Source organism: Pecten maximus, chromosome 5, assembly GCF_902652985.1.
Source record: "Pecten maximus chromosome 5, xPecMax1.1, whole genome shotgun sequence".
Classification (NCBI taxonomy): Eukaryota; Metazoa; Mollusca; class Bivalvia; order Pectinida; family Pectinidae; genus Pecten; species Pecten maximus.
In genome coordinates, this window is record NC_047019.1 from 49,194,751 (window position 1) to 49,217,773 (window position 23,023).

General features: G+C 37.3%; 2 protein-coding genes and 3 non-coding genes across 5 annotated transcripts in view; 1 reads left to right on the top strand and 4 right to left on the bottom strand.

The window, feature by feature from the left end:
* Positions 1-5,284: 5,284 nt before the first annotated feature.
* LOC117328260 (40S ribosomal protein S4-like) lies at positions 5,285-11,027 on the bottom strand. Its single transcript, XM_033885734.1, has 6 exons — positions 10,947-11,027; positions 10,220-10,481; positions 9,487-9,584; positions 9,147-9,318; positions 5,855-5,984; positions 5,285-5,457 (listed from the first exon to the last, which is right to left on the bottom strand). The coding sequence occupies exons 1-6, from the start codon at positions 10,947-10,949 to the stop codon at positions 5,334-5,336; spliced, it is 789 nt and encodes a 262-aa protein (XP_033741625.1). The 5' UTR covers positions 10,950-11,027; the 3' UTR covers positions 5,285-5,333.
* Positions 6,588-6,706, bottom strand: LOC117328569. The gene has a single exon (XR_004532987.1). It is a non-coding gene; the product is annotated as a small nucleolar RNA SNORA16B/SNORA16A family (small nucleolar RNA).
* LOC117328574 lies at positions 7,550-7,668 on the bottom strand. The gene has a single exon (XR_004532992.1). It is a non-coding gene; the product is annotated as a small nucleolar RNA SNORA16B/SNORA16A family (small nucleolar RNA).
* On the bottom strand, positions 8,705-8,823 carry LOC117328570. Its single transcript, XR_004532988.1, has one exon. It is a non-coding gene; the product is annotated as a small nucleolar RNA SNORA16B/SNORA16A family (small nucleolar RNA).
* A 4,892-nt stretch (positions 11,028-15,919) lies between the features above and the next one.
* The window catches only part of LOC117328261 (zinc finger protein 143-like), a 29,642-nt gene continuing 22,538 nt past the window's right edge, over positions 15,920-23,023 (top strand). Inside the window, exons 1-5 of the mRNA XM_033885735.1 lie at positions 15,920-16,286; positions 16,721-16,861; positions 17,976-18,055; positions 20,515-20,665; positions 20,821-20,952. Of these exons, the coding sequence (XP_033741626.1) occupies positions 16,054-16,286; positions 16,721-16,861; positions 17,976-18,055; positions 20,515-20,665; positions 20,821-20,952 (737 nt within the window). The 5' untranslated portion in view covers positions 15,920-16,053. The remainder of the gene's footprint in view (positions 16,287-16,720; positions 16,862-17,975; positions 18,056-20,514; positions 20,666-20,820; positions 20,953-23,023) is intronic.

Consider the following 23,023-nt stretch of genomic DNA (forward strand, 5'->3'; position numbering starts at 1 on the left):
TAAAATTTGAGAAATATCCCTTCAGTGCTTTCTGAGAAATAGCGATAACAAACTTCAATTGTCAAAATCAAAGATGGCTGCCTGTCGGCCATGTTGTTTTCCGATTAGTCTCAAAATGCAATATGCATAACTAGGCACCAGGAGGAATCTACATATGAAATTTGAGAAATATCCCTTCATTGCTTTGTGAGAACTAGCGATAACAAAATTCAATTGTCAAAATCAAAGATGGCTACCTGTCGGCCATGTTGTTTTCCGATTGGTCTCAAAATGCAATATGCATAAGTAGGCACTAAGGGGAACCTATGTATGAAATTTGAGAAAGATCCCTTTTGTACGTTTTGAGAAATAGCGATAACAAGAATTGTTTACGGACGGACGGACGGACCACGGACGCAGGGCGATTTGAATAGCCCACCATCTGATGATGGTGGGCTAAAAATCTGTTTACCTTCCCCAAGGATGTTTCTGACCAAATTTGGTTAAAATCTAGTCAGTACTTTATGACTAAGTAGCGATTTAAAGGACCTCTATTTCCCCTATAGGGCCAGTCACCAATCAAAATCTGTTCCCCTTTTCCAAAGATGTTTCTGACCAAATTAGGTTAAAGTCTATTCAGAACTTATACAAGAGATTTAAAGGGATTAAATTATCTCTATTTCTCCTATTGGGCCCTGCTCCTCTGGTCCAGGCGGGTCACAACCACCATTTATTCAAAATCTATTCCCCTTCTCCAATGATCGTTTCTTACTAAATTGGGTTCAAATCCATTCGTAACTTTATGACTAGTAGCGAATTAAATGCATTACCTCGAACTATTTCCCCTTTTGGGGCCCCGCCCCTCTGGCCCTGGGGGTCAGTCACTGCTTATGCAAAATCTGTTCCCCCAACGATGTTTATGACCAAATTGGGTTCAAATCCCATCAATAACTTTTGACAAGTAGCGATTTAAAGCAATGTTGACGGACGAACGGCGGATGCCGTGCCATGGCATCAGGTCACCAGACCTTTGGTCCAGGCGAGCTAAAAATAAGCCAGTTTTACCAGTCCACTAGCCAGTTTTCAGTCTGGTGTAGGCGTCCTACCCGCCCACATGTTTGATTTCATTGCATTCCATCATGCAAACAGTTCAGTCTCCATGTTAACTATACCAGTGCTGTATTCCGATGATGTCAACTATACCAGGACTTGTTTAGTGTCATTTGTATATACTCTGATGTTAACTATATCAGTGCTTGTTTAATGTTATTTGTATAGGCACTGAGGGGAACCTACATATGAAATTTGAGAAAGATCCCTTCAGTACTTTCTGAGAAATAACGATAACAAACTTCAATTGTCAATATTCAAGATGGCTGCCTGTCGGCCATGTTGTTTTCCGATTGGTCTAAAAATGCAATATGCATAACTAGGCACCAATGGGAACCTATATATGAAATTTGAGAAAGATCCCTTCAGTACTTTCTGAGAAATAGCGATAACAAACTTCAATTGTCAAAATCCAAGATGACTGCCTGTCGGCCATGTTGTTTTCCGATTAGTCTCAAAATGCAATATGCATAACTAGGCACCAGGAGGAATCTACATATGAAATTTGAGAAATATCCCTTCATTGCTTTGTGAGAACTAGCGATAACAAAATTCAATTGTCAAAATCAAAGATGGCTACCTGTCGGCCATGTTGTTTTCCGATTGGTCTCAAAATGCAATATGCATAAGTAGGCACTAAGGGGAACCTATGTATGAAATTTGAGAAAGATCCCTTTTGTACGTTTTGAGAAATAGCGATAACAAGAATTGTTTACGGACGGACGGACGGACCACGGACGCAGGGCGATTTGAATAGCCCACCATCTGATGATGGTGGGCTAAAAATCTGTTTACCTTCCCCAAGGATGTTTCTGACCAAATTTGGTTAAAATCTAGTCAGTACTTTATGACTAAGTAGCGATTTAAAGGACCTCTATTTCCCCTATAGGGCCAGTCACCAATCAAAATCTGTTCCCCTTTTCCAAAGATGTTTCTGACCAAATTAGGTTAAAGTCTATTCAGAACTTATACAAGAGATTTAAAGGGATTAAATTATCTCTATTTCTCCTATTGGGCCCTGCTCCTCTGGTCCAGGCGGGTCACAACCACCATTTATTCAAAATCTATTCCCCTTCTCCAATGATCGTTTCTTACTAAATTGGGTTCAAATCCATTCGTAACTTTATGACTAGTAGCGAATTAAATGCATTACCTCGAACTATTTCCCCTTTTGGGGCCCCGCCCCTCTGGCCCTGGGGGTCAGTCACTGCTTATGCAAAATCTGTTCCCCCAACGATGTTTATGACCAAATTGGGTTCAAATCCCATCAATAACTTTTGACAAGTAGCGATTTAAAGCAATGTTGACGGACGAACGGCGGATGCCGTGCCATGGCATCAGGTCACCAGACCTTTGGTCCAGGCGAGCTAAAAATAAGCCAGTTTTACCAGTCCACTAGCCAGTTTTCAGTCTGGTGTAGGCGTCCTACCCGCCCACATGTTTGATTTCATTGCATTCCATCATGCAAACAGTTCAGTCTCCATGTTAACTATACCAGTGCTGTATTCCGATGATGTCAACTATACCAGGACTTGTTTAGTGTCATTTGTATATACTCTGATGTTAACTATATCAGTGCTTGTTTAATGTTATTTGTATAGGCACTGAGGGGAACCTACATATGAAATTTGAGAAAGATCCCTTCAGTACTTTCTGAGAAATAACGATAACAAACTTCAATTGTCAATATTCAAGATGGCTGCCTGTCGGCCATGTTGTTTTCCGATTGGTCTAAAAATGCAATATGCATAACTAGGCACCAATGGGAACCTATATATGAAATTTGAGAAAGATCCCTTCAGTACTTTCTGAGAAATAGCGATAACAAACTTCAATTGTCAAAATCCAAGATGACTGCCTGTCGGCCATGTTGTTTTCCGATTAGTCTCAAAATGCAATATGCATAACTAGGCACCAAGGGGAACCTACATATGAAATTTCAGAAAGATCCCTTCAGTATTTTCTGAGAAATAGCGATAACAAACTTCAATTGTCAAAATCAAAGATGGCTGCCTGTCGGCCATGTTGTTTTCCGATTGGTCTCAAAATGCAATATGCATAACTAGGCACTAAGGGGAACCTATGCATGAGATTTGAAAAAGATCCCTTTTGTACGTTTTGAGAAATAGCGATAACAAGAATTGTTTACGGACGGACGGACGGAGGGACGGACGGACCACGGACGCAAGGCGATTTGAATAGCCCACCATCTGATGATGATGGTGGGCTAAAAATCTGTTTACCTTCCCCAAGGATGTTTCTGACCAAATTTGGTTAAAATCTAGTCAGTACTTTATGACTAAGTAGCGATTTAAAGGACCTCTATTTCCCCTATAGGGCCAGTCACCAATCAAAATCTGTTCCCCTTTTCCAAAGATGTTTCTGACCAAATTAGGTTAAAGTCTATTCAGAACTTAAACAAGAGATTTAAAGGGATTAAATTATCTCTATTTCTCCTATTGGGCCCTGCTCCTCTGGTCCAGGCGGGTCACAACCACCATTTATTCAAAATCTATTTCCCTTCTCCAATGATCGTTTCTTACTAAATTGGGTTCAAATCCATTCGTAACTTTATGACTAGTAACGAATTAAATACATTACCTCGAACTATTTCCCCTTTTGGGGCCCCGCCCCTCTGGCCCTGGGGGTCAGTCATTGCTTATGCAAAATCTGTTCCCCCAACGATGTTTATGACCAAATTGGGTTCAAATCCCATCAATAACATTTGACAAGTAGCGATTTAAAGCAATGTTGACGGACGAACGGCGGATGCCGTGCCATGGCATCAGGTCACCAGACCTTTGGTCCAGGCGAGCTAAAAATAAGCCAGTTTTTACCAGTCCACTAGCCAGTTTCCAGTCTGGTGTAGGCGTCCTACCCGCCCACGTTTGATTTCATTGCATTCCATCATGCAAACAGTTCAGTCTCCATGTTAACTATACCAGTGCTGTATTCCGATGATGTCAACTATACCAGGACTTGTTTAGTGTTATTTGTATATACTCTGTTAACTATATCAGTGCTTGTTTAATGTTATTTGTATATATTCTGATGTTAACTATATCAGTGCTTGTTTAATGTTATTTGTATATATTCTGTTAACTATATCAGTGCTTGTTTAATGTTATTTGTATATAATATTCTGATGATGTTAACTATACCAGTGCTTGTTTAATGTTATTTTTATATATTCCGATGATGTTCCTGTATTGTATGTATCGATCTGAGTGTTCAATAAAGATCTTTTCTCACTATGAAGGACAAACCATGAATAGTATCCACCATACACGTATAACGTTAATATATGTAGGGATACTCTACGGCGTAACTCTACAAATAAGAAGTCCAATTCGATCATTCTTCCAGGGATTCCTGAACCTGTTACATAGGTATTTTACTGGAACGGAATTAAGTCCTACTAGGACTATTTGGTTAAGCAAAGTCAGTGGTGTAGAAATCAGGGACGCAACATGTTTATACCTAGAACTGGCATATAGTGTAATGTAGAGAGTTTGTCAACATGGAGAATATTTTCAATATATTGAGAGTTCAAAAAGTACAGATGGAGTTTCTCTTTTAAAGTGGGCATTCGTTGAGGCTTTGTATGAGGGAACTCCTGCTATGAATAATATATCACAAAACAGATTTCACATTCATTTTAAATGTTAGTTAGAAATAGAAGCCTCCAATGGGTGGCTACTTTGTGACAATCTTTGGCTAGTTTTCAGAAAAAAAAAAAGAAAAGAAAAGAGTAGAAAACAGAAAGTGGGGGACATAATAACATTGAGGACATTTAAGGAAAAGAGGAGAAAACAACTGCATTCCGGAGCCACTGGACCAAACTACAGGCATGTGTCTAGTTAGTAATTATAGAAAAAAATATTAGCCCTTATTCCTATATCAACAAGGTGTAGCACTGAAGATTGGACAATGCATTGGATGTGTAATGGAAGAAGGCAATCTATCTAATCTTAAGAGCTGTTTTAAAATGGACAGTTTGATTGGCCGACAATTATAGTTAGTATTGTTTACAGACATGTTGATGATGCCAATCCATCTAAAATCAATGCCATAGTCGTATAGGTGAGACAAAACTCAATTGTAGGTAACTATGGTTACATAGTCGTATAGGTGAGACAAAAATCAATTGTAGGGAATTCTGATTTAATGTAGGAATGAAGAACTCAGCAACATATTCCCAGACAGTGGTTTTATTTTGTCACTTTAAGTTAATGTTCATGCCCTTATGAGCTCTTGGCTGCCATCCTCCTGTCCCTCTCTTCAGCGATGGACAGCTTAACACCCTTACCGCGGGGCAGGGAGATCCAGGGCTTGTTTCCTTTGCCGATCACAAATACATAGCTCAATCTGAAAACAAGAAGAGAACATAACCTTTTTTACTAATAAGGCTCCAACACATCGTGAAAGTGGTAGGATTCTAAATCTAATATTCTTTGTATAACTTCATGCAATGTTTCACATATTTCGCAAGCAAATTCAAAGATATATCACTTAAATTCATTACGGCCAACTTCCTTTCAATGAAAATGATACAAATTTTCAAAATTTCTCTCAAGTTAAGTCATTCTGTAATTTTTCCTGATCATTGGGCATCAAAAATCCCTCTCATTTATAAAGATATTTAACTTTAATAATATCCTCAGGAAATTATGCATCCTTTTTCAGAAAGCAAAAAACTAAATAACTTTTACTGCTTCAGACAATCTTTAAGAAACGTAGAGAGGTCCAATTGAGCTCCACTTACCTTGTTGCAAATGTGTGTCCTAAAGCATCCTTGATGTGTACAATGTCAAAAGAACCTGGATGCCTCTCTCTGTGCTGAATGACACCAACTCGCCCCAAGTTATGGCCTCCAGTGATCATACAAAGGTTACCTACAGAACAAAACAACATTTAATTTTGTGTGAACCTTATGTCCTCATCAGCCTTTCTGTGAGCTATTCCAGTAAAACATCTACTCAACAGGAGAAATCCAGGTAAAGAAATGTTTGATGTTCCAATGAAATCTGTTGACAGTGTTGTGTAGTATCCAAGAAAAGAGCCAGTGTCGGCCCCCAATTATCATTTCTGCTCAGGACTCCATATCCTTCCGACAACCAAAACATACTTATGCAAAGTAATGCGTAATGATCAAATTAAATTGGCCATGTCCAAGCCTCCAGCATGGGCCCCATTGAAACTTGAAATTATTGAATATGGAATTACTAGGAATGGAGACAATCGTTAAATCATTCAAATAATGACATCACAAATCATCTTGAAATGTGTCCCAATAGGCCAACTTTTAGCATTAACCCAATCTGTTGGCAGGTTCTCAATTATGTTATTAATTCAGAATGCAATGGGACAACAGGCCAGACCGAGACACTATATATATACGCCACCCCACAAAATGGTGGGGGAATAATAATATCAATCAAAACTATTTTTAAAGTGTCACTTGTGATATTAACTTCAACATTTCATTGTATCAAATCATTGGTAATGCCCAAAAAACACATGTCAGTGGGCGACCGTTGAGAGAAGTTGCTCTTGGCCTCATTTTGACTACACATGATCACGGAACAGATGAAGTATAGCTTCGATAGGGCCAGTGATAATAATGAAACATATCTTTCTATTCCTATTAATTTACACAAAACTTGAAACTTGAAATAAAAGTGATTTCTATTGGGAAAGAATTCCCTTACTTTAATGATTTCTTTATTTTAAATTTTGAACAAACTTTGTAGCTCTTCATCCCAGCATGCTAAAGGCCCAAGATCAGGCATGTGGGCCTCTTGGTTATTGAGAAAATGTTATTTCAAGATTTAGGTTTTAGCATATATGATTCCTGCTGTGACCTTGAAAGAAAGTAAAGGTCATTCATTTCAACTATCTTGATTGTTCTTCACCCTAGCATACTGAAGGCCCAATATCGGGTCTCTGGACTTTGCTGAACGAAAAGAAGCCATTTGAAGATTTTATATTTGATCCCTAGCCTGTGACTCTGAATGAAGGTTGAAGTAATTCATTTGAATAATCTTGATAGCTCTTTCAACCAATCATACTAAGGCCCATATCAGATCTCTGGGCCTTTTGCTAAGTGAGATGTCATTTAAGATTTTAGCATATTCAACGAGACGGGACACACACTACAGGGCTTTTTCTGCAGGTCTTTTTGGGGTTGTTATGGGCCCAATTCCCAATCAGAATTATTTCAATTCAAAGCCGAATTCCAAAATTTTGCAGTTTATTCCTGAAAAAATCTTTTCCAATTCCCAAATTTTCTTCCCAAAATGAGGCAAAAAGGGCCCATCCCAGACTAGTGAAAAAAAACAAAAAAAACCTGCACTATATATGCTACCCCACAAAATGATTGGTGCATAATAATGTCAATGAAAACTATTTTTAAAGTATCACTTGTGATATTAACTTCAACATTTCATTGTATCAAATCATTGGTAATGCCCAAAAAACACGCGTCAGTGGGCGACCGTTGAGAGAAGTTACTCTTGGCCTCATTTTGACTACACATGATCACGGAACAGATGAAGTATAGCTTCGATAGGGCCAGTGATAATAATGCAACATATCTTTCTATTCCTATTAATTTATACAAAACTTGAAACTTGAAAGAAAAGTGATTTCTATTGGGAAAGAAATTCCTTACTTAAATGATTTCTTTTTTTTAGTAACACAATTTATTGAAATGCTGCTTTGACAAGAACTTGAAACAAGTAGATTGGTCAAAAGTATCAATTTTCATTAGGCGACCCAATGGACCACTGCTAGTGTTGAACCCTTGTGTTGATTCTTGAGAAGATGTTTAAAAGATTTTAGCATATCTGAGCCATGTAGCCTTGAATGAAGGTCAAGGCCATCAATTTGAACAAACTTTGTAGCCCTTCACCCAAGCATGCTAAAGGCCTAAGATCAGGCATGTGGCCCCTCTTGGTTATTGAGAAAATGTTATTTCAAGATTTAGATTTTAGCATATATGATCCCTGTGACCTTGAAAGAAGGTCAGGGTCATTCATTTCAACAAACTTAATTGTTCTTCACCCTAGCATACTGAAGGCCCAATATCGGGTCTCTGAACTTTGCTGAACGAAAAGAAGTTATTTGAAGATTTTATCATATTTGATCCCTAGCCTGTGACCCTGAATGAAGGTCGAAGTAATTCATTTGAACAATCTTGATAGCTCTTTCAAGCAATCATGCTAAGGCCCATATCAGATCTCTGGGCCTCTTGCTAATTCTATAAGTGAGATGTCATTTAAAGATTTTAGCACATGTAACGAGACGGGACACACACTACAGGGCTTTTTCTGCTGGTCTTTTTGGGGTTGTTAATGGGCCCAATTCCCAATCAGAATTATTTCAATTCAAAGCCGAATTCCAAAATTTTGCAGTTTATTCCTGAAAAAATCTTTCCCAATTCACCAATTTTCTTCCCAAAATGAGGCAAAAAGGGCCCATCCCAGACTAGTAAAAAAAAAAAACTGCACTATATATGCCACTCCACAAATGATTGGGGCATAATAATGTCAATGAAAACTATTTTTAAAGTATCACTTGTGATATTGACTTCAACATTTCATTGTATCAAATCATTGGTAATGCCCAAAAAACACATGTCAGTGGGCGACCGTTGAGAGAAGTTGTTCTTGGCCTCATTTTGACTACACATGATCACGGAACAGATAAAGTATAGCTTCGATAGGGCCAGTGATAATGAAGTAACATACCTTTCTATTACTATTGATTTACACAAAACTTCTGAAATGATTCAAGCCTTTAATTTGACTTCAGTGTTGTGGATGCTGGATGCTTTTTCCTGTAAAATATCCACCTACTCTAGGTTTGTCGAACAGGGCCCACCATTAGAATCCATTTAATTCAAATAATACATTTTAATCAGGCTGCATTCTCTCCAGAACAGAATTTCTTTATTCCTGGATTCCTCCTGCTAGATATATATTCTAATGGAATATCCCTAACATTATAAACCACAAAAGAATTTCACTTTTACAATCAGGATGTTGGTCTCTTACCGGAATCAAATTTGATGAACTCCTTCATTTTGCCAGAGGCAATATCCACCATGATGGTGTCGTTGACCTTAGTCAAGGGGTCAGGGTAGCGGATAGTCCTAGCATCATGGGTGGTCAACATTGGTACACCTTTAGCTCCAACAGTCACTCGCTTCACTCGGCACAGTTTGTACTGAAAAAAATACACCAGAGTTTTTACACAAATATAATGCTAATACACACACCTAATGGGGTTCGATGTCCAATTTTTCATCCATCTTTTCGTTTCAAAATGAAATGTTTTAAAAGTATAAACCACAGAAACACTTGTCCTTATTAAGTTATGTAAAAAAAACATTACCTTGGCCTCCTCTGGTTTGATGCGGTGAACTGTAAATCGTCCTTTTACATCATACAGGAGTCTGAAGTTCTCATTTGTCTTTTCAATGGTGATGACATCTAAAACATAGAAGGTCATTAGGTTTATTGTCATGTTTATCATGGAAGAGTGCACTATTTGGTCAGATTTTGAAATCTATGTATCAAATCATTGGTAATGCCCTCCAAACACTAGCTAGTGGGCGACCGTTGACAGATGTTCCTCTCAGGCTCAATTTGACTATACATTACCACATGTTAAATCAAGTATCGCTTCAATAAGACCTTTCAATATTTATTTCTTCACCCTAAATTTTACAATGCAGCAAAACATGTCGTTTTTCATTAACCCAGTTATTCCAATGGCCTTATGCCTTACATTTCTAGACTATAACTTTCGCCTTTGAGAAACTCGAGGTAAATTAATCAAACAAAAACCAGACTTTTTACTGGCATATCAGATCTTCAAAACATGCATTTTAATCAGAACATGCATCAATGCTATTTGCCCCAATTTTCTGGGAAAAAAAAGTCAAAATTTCTCAATTAACGACAGGATTGCATAACTAAAACACTACATAAGAGACTTCTGGTCGGCCGATGTATTATCCGACGTTATTGTGCTTACTGTCACCTCTTAATTTCCCAGAGAACTATCCTTTAAAGCACAGGACGTCTGTTCAACATACCGGGTAGAAATAACACTGCTTACTCACCCATAAAACCAGCTGGGTAGTCCTTGGCCGTTCTCACCTTCCCGTCAACTTTGATCAGCCTCTGGTTAACGATCTTCTTAACTTCATCGTATGTGAGGGCATACTTTAGTCTATTACGTAGGAAAACGATCATGGGAAGGCATTCCCTCAACTTGTGTGGGCCAGTGCTAGGTCGAGGAGCAAAGACACCACTCAGTTTGTCCAGCATCCATGACTTGGGCGCCGTAAGGCGCTTCATAGACTTCCTACGTCCTCGATAACCCTGAAATCAAAATCATGGGAGTCAAAACGATAAACATAACTCGTACTGCAGTGGAAGGCACAACGCTGGCCATGCTCTTCCGTAGAACATAAGTGTCCGGTCCTGCGATTATTGGTCAGTTTAGGCTTATAGTAGATTAACTATGGGGGTACTTGCTTAAATATCTTGCAAATTTTCATCTCAAAGGTCCAGATGCCTAAATATACACAAATTCTAACGAATGCAGACATAAGCGTATCAGTAATGAAAATGGGAAAGCGAATCCTGTTTACATGAAATACACGTAAAATAGAAGAGTTTAAAAGCGAATAATTTATTTACTGGAGCGTATATGGGTAAAATATCGAGATATTTATTATTTCTGATGTTTGTTTAATGCATAAACGTACAAAATTTGTTTCTAAAAACAATTTTTAAGCTAGGATTGAACGGATTATATATCACATGTCAAATGTTGTGACCCACCATTTTGGCTATACACTGTGAAAAGGCCGATCTAGTTAACCGGAAGTAGAAATGTAGGAGTACATAATCAACCAAACGGATAAAAAAAGACGAAAGAAATGCTAAATGGAACGAATCGATACATTGCCATTGTCAGAAAATTTAATTTCAAAGTGGCGAAAATTAAAACAATGATTTGAAAGTCTACACAATATATTCAAAAATGGCAAATGTATGAAATTAATGTTTTAAATAAACTGACAAAAAAGACAGAAGTGGAACTAAATGGAGCGAAATCGGCAAACAATTTAAACGAACATTGAATGGACCATTATTTAAAAAATGGAAATGTATAAATATGTGAATGTCTGACATAAACTTTTGGACAAAGTGGGCGTGCACTGTCAATGATTTTACTTATTTTTCCAAGTTGGTATGCAGTACGAAATCAGAGAATAAAGAATGCAATTCTTTCCTCCAGACACAGAATCTCGTAAGAGAAAATTATGACGCAGACAATTTCTATTGTGTAGATTAAGAAAAGGGCAGTGCACTCATATCTATTTTCCCAAACTGGAGCACGAGGATCAATCGGAAAGCTCTGCAGTGCAAAAACTTAAGTCTGATTACCGATTGAGATTGAATAACATATGGGACAGTCAGCATATTTTTGGACACCTGGCCGATTCAGGGAATAATTAAAATCAGAATGTATTTTTGCTACTCCAGAAAGATTTTTCTTAATGTTCCTAACCTTTCTTTGTGATGTCATACATGTGACATAACAATTAAAAACCAATATTGGAATCTTAAGGCAGTCACAGATCGACCGTGTATTCATTATGTGCGTGCAGTATGCTAGGACATTGATAACGAGATTGTAAATATAAATTCAGATGCATCCAGAAACGTGTATATCAGATATATACGTGTAACCCTGGTAAACACTAGCCGCAATATATCAGCACTAGCCCAATTTTCGGAGGAGGACAATTTTTTATAGCCTTAAAAATGCCTTGGCGCCCCCCCCCCCCCCCCCCCCCCCCCCCCCCCCCCTCCTTCCGACCCCTCGCCAAAAAATAAAAATAAAAATCGCATTATCACTAACTTACTGGACCCCCAGCCTTTCGAAAATCCTGGATCCGCGCCTGGGAAAGATGGTTTTGTCATATTTCTTGAAGATATCTCTGCGGCTGCCTAAACAAGAAATAGATTGAAAATGGATGCTGTTCATATATATCTTAATTTCACGGAAAGTAATGAAATTAATTTTTGAAAATGACTATGTTTCCCCATTTACTGATATTTTAAGAAGATTCAAACTTGATTTTTTACATGTGACGCGTATCAAATATATGGCCTCTGAGGTTTTTAAGATTTTATGTCACCATCTATTTTACAAGGTCTTATTGAGAGGAAAGAAGTGTTTTTACAATCTTAGACAGGATAATCTGGTAAGGATTCCTAAGGTGAACACCTTCACTTATGGGAAGAGATCTGTTCGGCTTGCAGCCTCCCAGGTGGGGAACAGCTTGTCGAATCAGCGAAGATTAGTTGAGAATTACGAGTCTTTTCGGAGACTGCTCCGCACCTGGGATACCGATGTCTGTTCATGTGCCATCTGTGTACTCACGGTGCAGTGTGAGTCGTTCCCCCTTTGGAGTTCTTAGTCATTTTTTCTTAGTCATTTTTTAACGAAAAGTCAATAACTTTCTCTACACGAGCAAGTTACAAACTTTCGATATTATTCTCGCACATGAAAGTCACGTCAGATATAACTTTGAATGCTTCGATGAATTCGTGCAATTACTCTCTAGAAAACGACCCCGAATTCCGCCGGGGGCCTCGCCCCCTGGAACCCCCTACCAGGGCGCTGCTCTGGACCCACTGGGGGCCTTCGCGGCCCTCAGACCCTCGCCAAAAAAAAAAAACACAAAAAAAACTCGCATTATCACTAAATTACTGGACCCCCACCCCCTACCAGGCCGCTGCCCTGGACCCGCTGGGGGCCTTCGGGGCCCTCTGACCCTCGCCAAAAAAAAAAACCAACAACAACAACAACTCGCATTATCACTAAATTACTGGACCCTCACCCCCTACCAGGCCGCTGCCCTGGACCCACTGGGGGCCTTCGCGGCCCTCAGACCCCTCGCCAAAACAAAAACAAAAAAACTCGCATTATTATGGCGCGGGAAGGATGTCATAATTAAATTCGATTTTTGCCTAGGCAGAAATAATTTTCCCTAAGCATAAATCGAATATTGCCTAGGCTGAAATATTTTTGCCTAAGCAATATTCGATTTTTGCCTAGGCAGAAATCGAATTCTGCCTAGGCAAAATTATTTTTGCTTAGGCAGAAATAATTTTGCCTAGGCAATATTTTATTTTTGCCTAGGCAAAAATATTTAATTATGACATCCTTCCCGCGCCATACATTATCACTCAATTACTGGACCCCCGCCAGTCCGTCTCAAATGGCAGGGGAGACAACTCCTAACAGTCATATCCCAAGATCAGTACGATATGGACAAGTGAACTGTACATGTGATGGAAATAACAGATAAGTTGATATATAGTTTGATCACCATCTATATTAAAACCAGAAACGGATAGATAGTTTTAACCATCCCTAGATCTGCAGTATCTCCTCGTAAACCGAGACTTGTCCCATAATATTCATTTTTTTACTGTACTGTAACTAACAGTTAACATTAGAATACAAATAGAATGTACGCTTGGCTTAGTTATATTCCTTGACTAATTACTAATTAGTCCCTTTCTATAGATAACGGTTAAATTGAATTGCTACTGACACAAGATGTATGATTAGTTTCATCTTCGGAAAAAAACTGTCCTTGTCGTCCAAAGTCCGTTAAAATTGGTGGTAGAGAATTTGTGTATCCCGAGCCGAGCCCGAGCCGAAGACCCGAGCCCGAGCTTTGGATATTTCCGTTTTTCTCCTTCATTACTGAATGGATTAAATTGATTTTTTCTACAAAGATTTGATTTCAGGTTTTAAATCAATCCGTGTAAGTGGATTTTCTTAAAATGTATTTTAACGTCCTAAATCGACGATTTTCATTTTTTAGGGGGAGAATTTGTGTAGCCCGCAATCAAGCGTGACTATTCATGTTTTTTGCTAATTATTTCCGATACATGCTACTATTGAGAAATATTACTAGATACAAACAACAAGTAAATATAGCTGATTCTAAAAATATAAATTTCAACATATATCTAATGTGACTTGATGTCAAATTTTGACATGTTTGTAACCGCGCCGACGATCAATGAACTCGCCGTGTTTACCGAGCTTTCACCGAGCCCGTGCTAAGGGCAGATAACTCTATCGATCCCGAGCTTTGTGACTGTACATTAATAAAGCCTTTAATGATAGGGCCATGATGTTCGTTTTATTAACACAGTGCCCTGTGATGGATAGTGACGATTCAGGTTGGTGGGTACTATCGGAGCTAGGTGTAGGTAACAAGTATATGGGTATTACAAATAACATTGTGGAGGGGACTAATAGCTTAATTAAATCTTTAAATAATTGGAAAGAATTACCGTTAGATAGTACAGTTTTGTCTTTTTATTATCTCCAGAATTACTATTGTAACGAAATCAAGATAGGTATAACTAAGCAGAAAGATCATTTGTCAGCGTCCTTAGAAATGCAGGTAAGCTCATCATACGGGGAAAATAGGAAAATCTTAAAAATAATTTTACTTAGCATACAACAACAAACAAATTGGGTTGACTGTGGGGTTTTTGTCATCGCTAATTTAGTAGAGTTTTGTTTTAATGGGTTTAAAGGTAGTGAAGAAATAGAATTCGACATAGATTATATGAGACAGCATCTAGTAAATTGTATTTCAAATTGTAGGTTTCTAAATTTCCAAAGAAAAAACTTAGTAAATACAGAAAAAAGAAAGTTTCTCAAGCCTTAACTTATGATATTTTTATCGATTGTGAGTCAGATGGATGTCATATTTCTAATGTTTTTGATGATATGGTAAGTTGTGACGCTGGTTGCGATAGGTGGTTTCACAATAGATGTGTTTGTGATCAGTCAGATTTTCATTTTTCAAGAGACGGTTTCGTTTGGCATTGTACTAAATGTTCGAAAATTCAAACTAGAATACAATAGGAAAATAGTACTGTAGTTGTGTTAAAATCATGCATTGATGAAAATATTTTTTTACTAAAAGAAATAGCTTTAGTAACAGATAAAAAGTAAACGAGTGAATTGGTTTATAACACAAATGAAAACTTTATTTTCTACGTAAAAAAATACAAAAGTACATATGGTGATAAACATATTTTAATGTGATAAACAATAATGAAAAGATGGGTAAATATATATAAAATCATTAAAATAAAATGATATGGGCTCTTTGTAGAACTGCGTCCTCGTCGCAGAGCCCGGAAACATTCTTATACAAGAATGGCTAAAAGTTCTACAAAGCTCGGGATCGATAGAGTTATCTGCCCTTAGCACGGGCTCGGTGAAAGCTCGGTAAACACGGCGAGTTCATTGATCGTCGGCGCGGTTACAAACATGTCAAAATTTGACATCAAGTCACATTAGATACATGTTGAAATTTATATTTTTAGAATCAGCTATATTTACTTGTTGTTTGTATCTAGTAATATTTCTCAATAATAGCATGTATCGGAAATAATTAGCAAAAAACATGAATAGTCACGCTTGATTGCGGGCTACACAAATTCTCCCCCTAAAAAATGAAAATCGTCGATTTAGGACGTTAAAATACATTTTAAGAAAATCCACTTACACGGATTGATTTAAAACCTGAAATTAAATCTTTGTAGAAAAAATCACCTTAATCCATTCAGTAATGAAGGAGAAAAACGAAAATATCCAAAGCTCGGGCTCGGGTCTAAAGCTCGGGCTCGGCTCGGGATACACAAATTCTCTACCACCGTTAAAATTCGCATAATTTTGGTGATTAGTTTTACCCCGACTCCAACATCCGGTAAAATGGCAGTCGTGCTCGGGAGTCAACATTGATAGATTTTCATGTTTACCTCTGCTTTGGCTTCATTCAAATATCAATGAACATCAAATGAACACTCCTGTATGTAAATAGGCTAAATTTAGATCATGGAGACCACCGGAGATATGGAAGGTGTTAACTGGGGGAACTTCGAAGGTTTCGACATGCTTGAAGGCGACGATGACAATCTCGCACCCGATACCAGTTCGATAACTCGCGTTTATTTGAATAGCGGTTCTGGTGAAAGTCAAAGGGAAGAACCGAGACCAGGGGACATGGGAACTGCGGACTTATCTTCTGATAACAAAACAACACAGAAACAGCCCATTTCCAACGATGGGTAAGATCGAACTGAAATGACAGTTGGGTGACTGGGTTACGAATATTCTAGACTTTGAGAGAGAGGGGGTTGCTCCGGTATAGTAAACTCCAATTCAGACATAAAACACAGACAGAATAAGGTTTTGGAAAGATATATCATTACAAATCAGGAGAAATATTCAAGCTTTATTTACAAATGTACTACAGAACCCGTTACACAACGACAGTACAAATGTGAACCTATATTATATCCTGTTACTAACCTCGAGCGCTCTGCCAGAGATAATGATACAACAATGTACATTGTAATACAGAACAGACGAATTATGGTAACGAAGAGGACTTATGATCCAGAATAAATTTTGAAAGTTAAAGTGATTTCATCATGACTTATAATATTTGTCAAAAGGTTTAATGGTAACAGATTAATGAGAGGTTGATATGATTTTGTAGATATATCCAACACACCATATCGGAGGACCAGATACTGATGCAGATAAACCCCGGGGAAAACCGCATGCCTTCCAACCCTAGTCATGCTACAATCACTATGGAAACCCGAGATCCCAACACCAAGCTTCTGGAGGTTACTAGGTAGATATTGAATTAGCTTTAATTATTTAAACACCTCTTTAAATAAGATTTATATTTCAGTATGTCTGAAATTGCTTTTAATTTGTTCCAGTTGTATGTGTTACTTTTTCATTACATGTTACGTCCATGAAGTAAATACCTTTACATCTGCCCAAAACCCTGTCATAATTAGGCATATAATAAGGGGTTAAAAATCCACCAGCCTGATATCTGGGGCTACCAAATATTCAGCTTGCGCTAGTAAAAATTACAGTTGGCCATATTTGCAACATAGATTACCTGAACAGTTTATAAAAACTGCCAAATAAGCAGTCTTTGCTACTAAATCAATATGTTTTAATTTGACATAAGAGTGCTGGCTTGTACTGTAGTCTATATCTCAAATCACGGGCAACAAATTAAAGCCATGCTGTAGACCATATTTGTTGTATGATGCCTTCTAATACCTAATCTGGAATAGGGGACAGATTTTCAGGAGCATTTTCTTTTTCAGATGTGAGACCTGGGTTTGGGAAATGATACCATAGATAAAAGAAAAGATTCATTTTTAAATTGGAAACTGATGCATGATAAAAATTATATAAAATATATCATGAGTGTCTGTACATGTGCAATACTTCAGAATATTTGACATGAGGTACTGGTTATCGACGGATGTTCTATTGCACTCTTCGACCTATAGAACCAGTACCTCATGTCAAATGTTCTGGACTATTGCACAAACACCCATGATATATTTGTTTTATTTCATACTAACTAAAGCACACTTTGAATCACTGAAATCTTGACTTTCCTGTAGGCCTATTTCGACACTGAAATCACAACTTTCCTGTAGGCCTATTTAGACACTGAAATGTCACGAGCTATTTAATAGGTCACACAGACTGTGCAATATTCATTTTAGTTATGCAGTAGTTCAAAATATAGCTTATATAAAAATATATCAAGCAGAGCCATTCTGAATATGATGTTTATATTTTAATGTTTTCCTATATTTGTTGGGCTAGTGGATTTTTGGTGTCTGTCTACTAGCCCCGGGCCACTGATTAGAAATTACCCTGAGGTATATTTACATTGTTTTCCAGGTATCAGGTATATTTACATTGTTTTCCAGGTATCAGTGCAACTATACAGGGTGTCCACGCACATACAGCACAGCAGGAAACCTTAGGACACACCAGAAAACTCATAAGGGTAAACAGAGATATCCTATAGTATTTTCACTGTTTTTGTTTGTGAAAAAAATAGTGATTTATAAATTCTCTAATAAATTAGCTACAATCTAAAGGGTTTATGATATTTACATAGATATGCTGTATTACTTGTACTTTTTTGTAAAATTAGGCTCCATGTAGTGGAAAAAGTCCATCTCAGATTTAAACTGTGATATGCTGTACATTGTTCCATGGCAGTGTTATATGTGTAACATTGTAGCTGACCTTTTTAGCTTTACACACTATTTTATATAGAGGTAACACAACTAGTGGTTGTTGGACATGGTATTTCACTCTTGTTAGTAATGTTTTAAAAGTTACAAAAAACATGAGCTGAATGAGTGTCTTTTGTTATTTTTAAAAACAGATTGTGACCTGGTTTGATGGACTTTTGGTTGTGAATCCCACTTTATTATAGTTCAACATAAAGAGGAATGTTGAGTTTCTTCACATCAACAACAGGTGTTGTGTTTACGCCTGATGCTATAAAGCCATCAATATAAAAATCAATAAAGGAATCATTGTTGGACATTAAGTTGTTGCATGAATCCTGAATATTTTGCAACAGATGGTAATAATGTAATAGTTTCCAATAATGTAACAGATCTAAATTCAGTAGCATTTGGTACTTCATGTTACAACCTGGACACAACAGTATGTCGTCAAAACGATGACATGTGACACAAAGCACACAAGAAAAAATGTAGTTGGGTCAAAGTTCAAAATTGCAACCAATCAGAAGATGAGAAGGTCATATACCACTAGATGTATATCAACATATTTTTACAAAATAGTCAGCACGTTCACACAAGTGTCTGAGAGAGGAATAACACAGCATATTGTGTTAGATTTGTATAGTAAAATACAAGGTAGGAATGACCAAGTCTTTATGATAAGTGTCTGAGAGAGGAATAACACAACATATTGTGTTAGATTTGTATATACTAAAACACAAGGTAGGAATGACCAAGTCTTTATGATAAGTGTCTGAGAGAGGAATAACACAACATATTGTGTTAGATTTGTATATACTAAAACACAAGGTAGGAATGACCAAGTCTTTATGATAAGTGTCTGAGAGAGGAATAACACAACATATTGTGTTAGATTTGTATATACTAAAACACAAGGTAGAAATGACCAAGTCTTTATGATAAGTGTGTAAACTACTCCTCCTTAACACCAAAGCGGATTTCAACCAAATTTGGTCTGAAACATTGAGGGAGGGCAATCATAATTTATTTAGATAAGGCTTGTTGGACTGAGGACAGAGAGACAGGACCCCAAATGGGGAATTTGCTCAAATATTGCTTTAAAACACTATTCCTCCTTAATGTTTTAACAAAAAAATAAATCACCAAATTTGGTCTGAAACATACATCAATGGAGGAGGGCAGTCATATGTATAAAAACAAGGCTGGTTTGACCCCTGGGGATAGAGGGGGGTAATCAGAAACGGGGAACTTCCTCAAATTTTGTTTTAAAACGCTATTCCTCTCTAATTAATGCCTTAACAAATTACAACCAAACTTAGTGTGAAACATCACTGGAGGAGGGCAATTATAATTTGGGGGGACAAAGGGTCGGGGCTCTAAAAGGGGAACTTGGCTGAAATTTTCCTTTAAAACGAAACTTCTCCTTATATAACGGATTGTAATAAAATTTGATCTGAAACACCATAGGGGTGGGCAATAATAGTTTGTATAAATAAGCTGGTTTTTCCTCTTGAGATGGAGGGATACGTCCCTGCTGTAAATCTTTGTCTGATGGCGTTTAGGCCCTGGCATGGGCCTCTTGTTGAATTGTTTTAGATCCCCTGAGACGAAGTCTCAAGTGACCTATTCTAACCGCCTTTTGTCCATTGTCATGCGTCCGTAAACAATTTACATTTTTGACTTCTTCTCCAAAACCACTGAACCAAATTCAATGAAATTTGGCAGGAAGATTCCAAAGGACAACCAAAATTGTGAATTATATGGTCCCGACCACCCTGGGGCCTGAGGGGCAGGGCCAAAAAGGGTCAACTTGACTAAAAATTTTAAAATCTTCTTCTCAACTCCCAGATATGGTAGAATCAAATAATCTTCACAGATAGAAAGGTCTTAAGGTCCTTTACCAAAATGTAAATTTCATGACCCTGGGGTCTCGCCTTTTCCCTTTTAAAGGGGGTAGAATTTACTATGTTAGTTTATATAGGGAAATCACAATTTTGACTATCATTTGTTTGTTCTATTGGAATTCATTCCAACTTTGTTAAAATTGTCAGCATTGGATGACAGCTTGATAGTATGCACATCTTGGCCCTGACTGACCCTCTGGGCTGATGGATGGGCCAAAAAGGGTCAATTAGATTAATTATTTCAAAACTCAGCTGACCATTAAGGCCCATGTGTCTCTTGTTTTTTTTTGTACACAGGTAATTAACTTCCCTGTTCACAGGTGAATATACCTTTGTCTGTAATGAATCCGGGTGTGGCAAGTCCTTCCTCACCTCCTACAGTCTCAAGATCCATGTACGAGTCCACACGAAAGAGAAGCCGTACGAATGTGAGCTGAGGGAGTGTCATAAGTCTTTCAACACTCTCTACAGGTATTACAGATACCTTATTAAAATCTTACACATTTTAAAAGCAGGAAAGTACATAATTCAGACATAGAATACATTGAAATGTCCAGCCTAACCAGGCTTAACAGATAATATAGACTTTCTTTAATGTTAAAAATTAACGTGAAATATTTTTATAGACTGAGGGCACATCAAAGGATCCACTCCGGTAACACATTTAACTGTGAGGAGGATGGCTGTACCAAATACTTCACCACACTTAGCGACCTGAGGAAACACATACGCACTCATACTGGTGAAAAACCATTTGTGTAAGTAATCAGCATTCTCATACTGGTGAAAACCATTTGTGTAAGTAATCAACATTCTCATACTGGTGAAAAACCATTTGTGTAAGTAATCAACATTCTCATACTGGTAAAAAAACCATTTGTGTAAGTAATCAACATTCTCATACTTGTGAAAAACCATTTGTGTAAGTAATCAACATTCTCATACTTGTGAAAAACCATTTGTGTAAGTAATCAACATTCTCATACTGGTGAAAAACCATTTGTGTAAGTAATCAACATTCTCATACTGGTGAAAAACCATTTGTGTAAGTAATCAACATTCTCATACTGGTGAAAAACCATTTGTGTAAGTAATCAACATTCTCATACTGGTGAAAAACCATTTGTGTAAGTAATCAACATTCTCATACTGGTGAAAAACCATTTGTGTAAGTAATCAACAATATACTATTCATCATGACACAAACATAGTTTGACTCTGTGGTGGGTAATATTGTTAATTCCATACCTAGTTTGACTCTGTGTTGGGTAATATTGTTAATTCCATACCTAGTTTGACTCTGTAGTCAGTAATATTGTTAATTCCATACCTAGTTTGACTCTGTGGTCAGTAATATTGTTAATTCCATACCTAGTTTGACTCTGTGGTCGGTAATATTGTTAATTCCATACCTAGTTTGACTCTGTAGTCAGTAATATTGTTAATTCCATACCTAGTTTGACTCTGTAGTCAGTAATATTGTTAATTCCATACCTATTTTGACTCTGTGGTCAGTAATATTGTTAATTCCATACCTAGTTTGACTCTGTGGTGGGTAATATTGTTAATTCCATACCTAGTTTGACTCTGTGGTCGGTAATATTGTTAATTCCATACCTAGTTTGACTCTGTGGTGGGTAATATTGTTAATTCCATACCTAGTTTGACTCTGTGGTCGGTAATATTGTTAATTCCATACCTAGTTTGACTCTGTGGTGGGTAATATTGTTAATTCCATACCTAGTTTGACTCTGTGGTGGGTAATATTGTTAATTCCATACCTAGTTTGACTCTGTGGTGGGTAATATTGTTAATTCCATACCTAGTTTGACTCTGTGGTGGGTAATATTGTTAATTCCATACCTAGTTTGACTCTGTGGTCAGTAATATTGTTAATTCCATACCTAGTTTGACTCTGTGGTGGGTAATATTGTTAATTCCATACCTAGTTTGACTCTGTGGTGGGTAATATTGTTAATTCCATACCTAGTTTGACTCTGTGGTGGGTAATATTGTTAATTCCATACCTAGTTTGACTCTGTGGTGGGTAATATTGTTAATTCCATACCTAGTTTGACTCTGTGGTCTGTAATATTGTTAATTCCATACCTAGTTTGACTCTGTGGTGGGTAATATTGTTAATTCCATACCTAGTTTGACTCTGTGGTCAGTAATATTGTTAATTCCATACCTAGTTTGACTCTGTGGTCAGTAATATTGTTAATTCCATACCTAGTTTGACTCTGTGGTGGGTAATATTGTTAATTCCATACCTAGTTTGACTCTGTGGTCAGTAATATTGTTAATTCCATACCTAGTTTGACTCTGTGGTGGGTAATATTGTTAATTCCATACCTAGTTTGACTCTGTGGTCGGTAATATTGTTAATTCCATACCTAGTTTGACTCTGTGGTCAGTAATATTGTTAATTCCATACCTAGTTTGACTCTGTGGTGGGTAATATTGTTAATTCCATACCTAGTTTGACTCTGTGGTGGGTAATATTGTTAATTCCATACCTAGTTTGACTCTGTGGTCGGTAATATTGTTAATTCCATACCTAGTTTGACTCTGTGGTCAGTAATATTGTTAATTCCATACCTAGTTTGACTCTGTGGTCAGTAATATTGTTAATTCCATACCTAGTTTGACTTTGTGGTCGGTAATATTGTTAATTCCATACCTAGTTTGACTCTGTGGTCAGTAATATTGTTAATTCCATACCTAGTTTGACTCTGTGGTCAGTAATATTGTTAATTCCATACCTAGTTTGACTCTGTGGTCAGTAATATTGTTAATTCCATACCTAGTTTGACTCTGTGGTCAGTA

Bases quoted from the DNA above. Each gene is read 5' to 3' on its own strand.
- LOC117328260 (XM_033885734.1), bottom strand. The intron at 9,585-10,219 runs GTGAGTAAGCAG...TCTATGTTTTAG, and splicing joins CTACCCAGCTGGTTTTATGG to ATGTCATCACCATTGAAAAG. The intron at 5,458-5,854 runs GTAAGTGGAGCT...TCTTGTTTTCAG, and splicing joins GGACACACATTTGCAACAAG to ATTGAGCTATGTATTTGTGA.